The sequence below is a fragment of the Empidonax traillii genome, unplaced genomic scaffold (genome assembly GCF_003031625.1).
Source record: "Empidonax traillii isolate 1590-97213 ecotype Southwest subspecies unplaced genomic scaffold, ASM303162v1 scaffold308:size980311, whole genome shotgun sequence".
In the NCBI taxonomy this organism is placed as follows: domain Eukaryota; kingdom Metazoa; phylum Chordata; class Aves; order Passeriformes; family Tyrannidae; genus Empidonax; species Empidonax traillii.
Window position 1 is genome coordinate 147112 of NW_020955501.1, and position 6274 is coordinate 153385.

The 6274-nt window shown below is 44.1% G+C and overlaps 1 protein-coding gene across 1 annotated transcript in view; it reads right to left on the reverse strand.

Moving 5' to 3' along the window:
- ADGRD1 (adhesion G protein-coupled receptor D1) overlaps positions 1–6274 on the reverse strand; it is a 127901-nt gene that overhangs the window by 37172 nt on the left and 84455 nt on the right. Inside the window, exons 16-17 of the mRNA XM_027891047.1 lie at positions 3329–3432; positions 442–553 (exon numbers count right to left, since the gene is read on the reverse strand). Of these exons, the coding sequence (XP_027746848.1) occupies positions 442–553; positions 3329–3432 (216 nt within the window). The remainder of the gene's footprint in view (positions 1–441; positions 554–3328; positions 3433–6274) is intronic.

A 6274-nucleotide genomic window follows, 5' to 3' on the forward strand; every position in this document is an offset into this window, starting at 1 on the left:
AAAAAAAAAAAAAAAAAAAAAAAAAAAAAAAAAAAAAAAAAAAAAAAAAAAAGGGCAAAAACAAACCACAAAACCCAACCAAATCAACCCAAAACCTTAAGCCAAATTCAAATACAATATTCTCCAACATAGAATTCTTAAAGTTTAGGGGGAGGAGAGAAAGCATCAGCCATGTCAGGCATAATCAGCCGTGACATTTGAAAACACACTGAAGTGCACTCCATTTCTAAAGTGATTTTTCCATTTGGTGGGTGCATGTTGCTTTTGGTTTGGCAAACATCCAGATGCCACGATGACACCCTCTGGGTGCACAAAATGCTTTCTCCAGTGTTGTAGGAGGGAATTTTTTGGCCAATAGGAGATCTCACATGGAAGACACTTTCTTGCAGGTGGCACCTGGCATTTATTCCAAACAAAATTATTCTTCTTCTTAGGACTTACAGTTCCGGGGCTGAACTGGAAGCTGGTGAGGAGCAGGATCTGGGCCACCAGGACTGCAAAGGACAGGTTGGCGTGGATGTGATAGCGCTGGTTGCGGATGGTGCTGACGGAGCTGGGAGAAGGCAGAAACACATGTGGATAAAACAGCATTCCCAGAAGCATTCCAAGAATATGTTTACGATTTATCAGCAAGCGTTTAGGTTGACTTATTGGTTTTGGTGGGGGTTATCATGATGCCTTTTGAGCTCTCCTTTCCACCAGGATGGAGTGGTACCTGAGTGGTTGCTTTGATATTCTGCTGCTGTCCTGAAGGCAGCGGAAAGATTGATTTGCACATGAAAAGGCTCTGTTCCTGACTGGTGACAGAATATCTTGGATGGTGCTGTGTTATTGAGGAGGTCAGACCTGAACCTCACAGAGAGCACACTGCATCCTGCACCATTCAGCCCACACTGTGCCACAGAATTCCTGGATTTGTTTTGCTGGTATTTGCCTGTGTGAGAAATAATGGAATGTGAAAAGACTTATACTGTTATAAGCTCCTGAGCACAGGAACTATAGCTCCATGTGCAGATGGGCAGTGCCTATCTTGACAGAGACCTGACAGTGATTACAACATCATTTAAATGTATCTCTCTTGGCTTTGCAAAAAAAAAAAAACAGCTGGAACTCTGACAAGAACATGCTTTCCTGGAAGTCTTCGGACCTCGTGTCTGGGTTCTCATCCAGAAATGGGAAACAGAAAACAAAAACACTGATCTGAACATCTCAGGCCTGCCCCACAATTTCATTCTTCGCTTTAAAAACCAATATTGGTGATAAGAGATTCCCTGTTTCAATCCTGGCTGCCTGCCAGCCCCTACCCACAGTTTTAATCATCTCAGGACACCCCAGGCCGTTGGTGATGGGAACTGTTGTGTGTTTCCTCCACTCAACTCCACGCACTCCCATCCTTTGGTTGTGTCACACTGGATGGGGGTGACTCTTGTGTGTGTCCCTGCAGCAGAGTGACACGGACTGGATGATGCAGACCGTGGTTGTGCCAGCCCTGCTCTCCCAGCACTGCCGTAGCTGGTGCTCCGTTGGAAGAGAACGAGGAGGGAAATGACAAGAAGTATCTGCGCCCTAAAAGTAATTCAGAGAGGCAGGATGCGCTACCTGGTGCCAGTGGCTTTCTAATAAAGAACTTCTTGTGGCCACAGCCTGGAGTCCCGTTCCCCAGGAGGCGAGCAGGACCGCCTGCCCTCCCGGGAACCGCCCGGCGTGCGGAGCAGCAGAGAACGCGCCAGATTCCTCTCCGCTTACGTGACGATCATCTAACACCGCATTGCAAAACTGCACCTCAGCTGTTTAATTAGACCCTGCTCTCCAGTGAAAACCTAATCAAATTATTTGTGATTGGCGGTTTGAAGGGCCCTGTGTGTAGGTGGGGTGCTTTAACCCCGTGACAGTCAGTCAGCTCTCTTCCAAAAGTCTTCTCTTTGCCTCCAGTTTCTCCGGGAGTATTCAGCTCTGCTGCAGCAACACCATCTCCTTTTGCTCCTTTTTTTTTCCTTTCCACACGCTGTAACATCCAATTTTGCCTTCAGACAAAAATGGAGCGGATCATTCCCCTCAGCCTAAACATGCCCACAGCGCCGTGCCAGATAGGCAGACGTTGGACTTATTTAGAGCGGATTTTGCCACACGTTACACTCTTAATCCAAGTATGACCAACACAGATCTCGAGACTTGGAAATAATATGGGGTTTGGAACAAACAAACACTGCAATCAGTTTACTGTTTTTACAGCAAGTCCTTCTCCCTAGAAACTGGCCTCTTAATGGGATGTCCAAAATGCATTCATAGGCACAGAAATCAAATATTGAACTCCTGAGTAGGAAGAACGTGGTTTAGTGTGTGAAAGGAGAGAAAGAATCCCATTCCTTGCTGCTCATCCGCTCTGCTGTGCAACCTCAGACAAGTTGCTTCACCCTTTGTCAGGTTTTCTGGTTTTTATTTAGAAACAAACCTCTATGAAATCCTCTTTCTTGGAAATGTTTGTATCAAGGCCAGCTGGGCCTCAAACTCAGTTATCACTTCTGGAAAATAAGCAGGCATAAAGACCCCTGAGTGCCCTGTGGCAGAAACCTTCCAGTGCAAAGAGCCCTCAAAGGGGCTGCCCTGCTATGGGTAGGAGGTTGTAGAGGTTCAGAGGTTTTAAACATGAGATGTAGAGTGAATTTCTCACTGCTTACAGTGTCCTTCATCCTGCTAAAGCAACACATTAGACAACCAGACTAATGGAGAACAGCAACTTGAAAATAAATGTGGGGTGTATGATGTAATTGTGTACGTGTTGCATGAAACAAAAGGCAGGCAGCTAATGCTGACTGAGACTTCCTTTCTGGGCATTCCTTTATAAACACAGACCAAGGCAGCTGAAGAGCAGACAGAACTACTGACTGTACACTCCAAGCAGCCCAAAGATGTGTGTGAGGGGGGCAGAGGGGGTGATCCTGCAGTCCTTGCTCATATTGTACTTGCTTTGAGCTCCCAACCAAGCCATCCTATACTGCCTCCTTGCAAGACTCCTGAACTGTACCAAAACATGGAGAGTTTAAAAACAAACAAACAAACAAACAAAAAAACACAACTAAAAATCCCTCACAGGATGGAAATAGCTTGCTATATAAAGACCACCCCATTTCAGGAAATGAAAGTAATTTAGAAATAACCAACCAACTGTTACAAATACATGTGCAGAATCCAATTAAGGGAGGCTGTAGAATTAATAGCCTTTGTTTCATCCTGAGCACCTGAAGGGATCCTACTCAGTGGCCTGAAAAGCATTGCTTCCCTTTCTGCATGATAGCAGCTCGGCAGGTATTAAGCTAAAATTACTCACGACAATATAGCAAATGTGACCAGCGTGATCGTCAGGCAGAAGATGGACAGAGCACAGCCAATGTAAGTGATGGAGGAGAGGGCCACCTGGTGTTCTCTTGCTAGCTGCACACAAAGGAAAAAAAAAAAAAGAAAAGAAATAACAATTATTAATTGATTTATCACACCACAGAACCACGGGCCGGCGTTTCCCCCTCCGGCCGCTCCTGTGGAAGCTGATTGTTCACAGTCATTCCCTGCTGTTACTAGAGGGGGAAATGAGGAGCCAACTCCAAACCCAGTCACTCAGCCAGGGCATCCACATGCCCATGGCATTTAGCTCCCTCTTTTATGTCCTGAACCAGGCTTTCCTCAAGCTGCAGTTGCTCTGCTGCGGCGGTGTCGTCCAGCCTGAGATCAGAGCAGTTTGTTGGGCTCATGGACAGTGTCAGTGGTGGGATCTGTCTGAGCTCACTAAAGCTCTCACACTGCAATGATTTACATCACTGTGCAAATACCAGAAGTGCTTCACAGCGGTGAGAGCTGACAAAGCCAGATAAGACATAAATCACAGGTCATTTATAGCCCGCTCATTTTGTTTAATTGTACTGTGTTTTCAGCGGCTGTGGAAGAGCTGGACTGACACCTACACAATGGAAAACCCCAGAAAAGACCCAGCATGAGCAGTAGGAGTGCAAACCTCTCTGTTGTTATCTAGAGGCACCTTTTGTAGATGTAATTTAATTTTCATGAACACTTAAACACTTAAACTGCAACTCCAGTGCTCTCCACTAGGATCTGTATTAAACCTGGATAGAGTCAATGCTGGAGGGACAGCATGGTTTGGCCATTCATCTCAAATTAATCAGAGAGTGTGTTTTAATTTTCCATGCAAGTTCTCGTAAAAGAATGACAAAAAAATGCCCCACCCAACAAAGGGAGCCAGGAAGCATTAATATATAATAAGTAGAACAGAGCTAGGCAGGAAAAGGTTTTCTCATCTCAGAAGAATTTTCAAACATTTTTCCTGACTTGAATTTGGATAGAGTTGACATTTTCATAAACTGAACATAAATTGGGGGGGGGAAAGGGGGGAGGGAGGGGAAATACCTAGTCAATCATAGAGTTTTAATTTTGATGCTTGAAATACTATCTTTAATTTCAATCTCTGCTCACCATAAATTAAATTCCCAGCTGAAAACTCATTCAAAATATTTACTTTTTTAAAAAAAATACTGAAAGGAACTATATGTTTTCCAACTTTTTTGCAGTAACTTTTATCTAATTAAAACTAATCCTTTCTCACATGTTTGGGATTTTCTATTGTTTTCCACACGCACAATAAAATTTCCCTCCCAAACAAAGTATTTCATTAGCGATTATCAAACCCAAGCAGCCCCACCAATAAACTTCCCATTAAAATTCCTTTTAAAGGAGAGAAATAACGTGCCATGTGGTTATGAGGAGCAGAAACACAGACAAAAAGATGTGTTGTATATGTACATTTTTCCTGCAGTTGCCTGCCAACAGAACCAACTCATGTACAGTGAGTTTTACAGCAGAATAACTTGTGGTTCACTCAGCAATCTGAGAACTGTTAAGGGATGCAGCAGCAGCACTGAAAGACAACTGTTGCTATGGTGTTACAGCTCCTAGGAAATATGATGCAGCTCTTGAGCGGTTTTTTCTCTTCCAGCCAAAGGCACATTTCTTTTCCCTGACTTGGACAGCATCAATTAAGGAAACAAAAGAGTTCTGTGTGCTGGACCAGCTTAAAAGCTCCATATAATTCCTACAGAAGAGATCCTATCATCCCTCATTCCTCAGAGAAGCCATGTAGAGCCATTCTTCACAGAATATTCCTGAAATAGGAGTAATCTCCGTGGTAAATTGAGCAGTTTAGAAGTGATTTCCTCATCAGGGATATTCATGACCAAAATGGATGGACCTTATTTCCTGGTATCTCTGATACACATCCTTTTCTCTGGCTACAGGTGGTTTGCAATTCTACAGAAGGAGAAGGGGAGCAGAGGAAGCTTTGACAGCTCCAAATCACTCTGAGATCAGTACTTCTCAGCAGTTCAAAGCTTTCCTTCACTCCTTTCACTTCCAAATTCCTGCAGCCAGAAAATGTTCCCTGGAGAGGTCAGAGCTGCTCAGTTCTCACTCAGGTTTGCAATGATCTCTCAGTGTTTGTATTGGCAGAGGATCTGCAAGTGGAAAGGCATGTCTTAACCATCACATACAAATACAGAAGATACAGAGGGGCAAACTAGCGGAAACTGGCAAAAATCATGGAATCCCAGAATGGTCTGGTTGGAAAAGACCTTAAAGATCATCCAGTCCCACGCCCTACCTGGGTAGGGACACCTTCCACCAGCCCAGGTTGCTCCAAGCCCCGTCCAGTGTGGTCTTGGACACTTCCAGGCTTGGGGCAGCCACAGCTTCTCTGGGCAACCTGTGCCAGGGCCTCCCCACCCTCACAGGGAAGAATTTCTTCCCAATATCTAATCCAAATCTACTCTCAGTTTGCAGCCATTCCCCCTCGTCCTGTCACTCCAGGCCCTTGTAAATAGTCTTTCTCCATTTTTCTTATAGACCTTTCAAGTACTGAAAGGCCTCAATTAGGTCACCCTGGAGCCTCCTCTAGGCTGAACAATCCCAGTTCTCTTTGCCTTTCCTCATAGGAGAGGAAATCCCTCTAAAAATCCAAGTCTTTGTTTTTTTCCATAGTAATCCAAGAGAAGATGGTGATCACACAAACACCTTTTTCTCACTAATTTCTATCAAAACTAACATGCCTCGAAGACAGTCTTCCTCTGGGTTTTAGCTCAGTCTTTCTCCAGAAACCCCTGCAGGGCAGGACATGATGAGAATCAAGTTCTCCCAAATGGAGTCTGCATTACTCAGAATCAAAAAAAAAAAAAAAAAAAAAAAAAAAAAAAAAAAAAAAAAAAAAAAAAAAAAA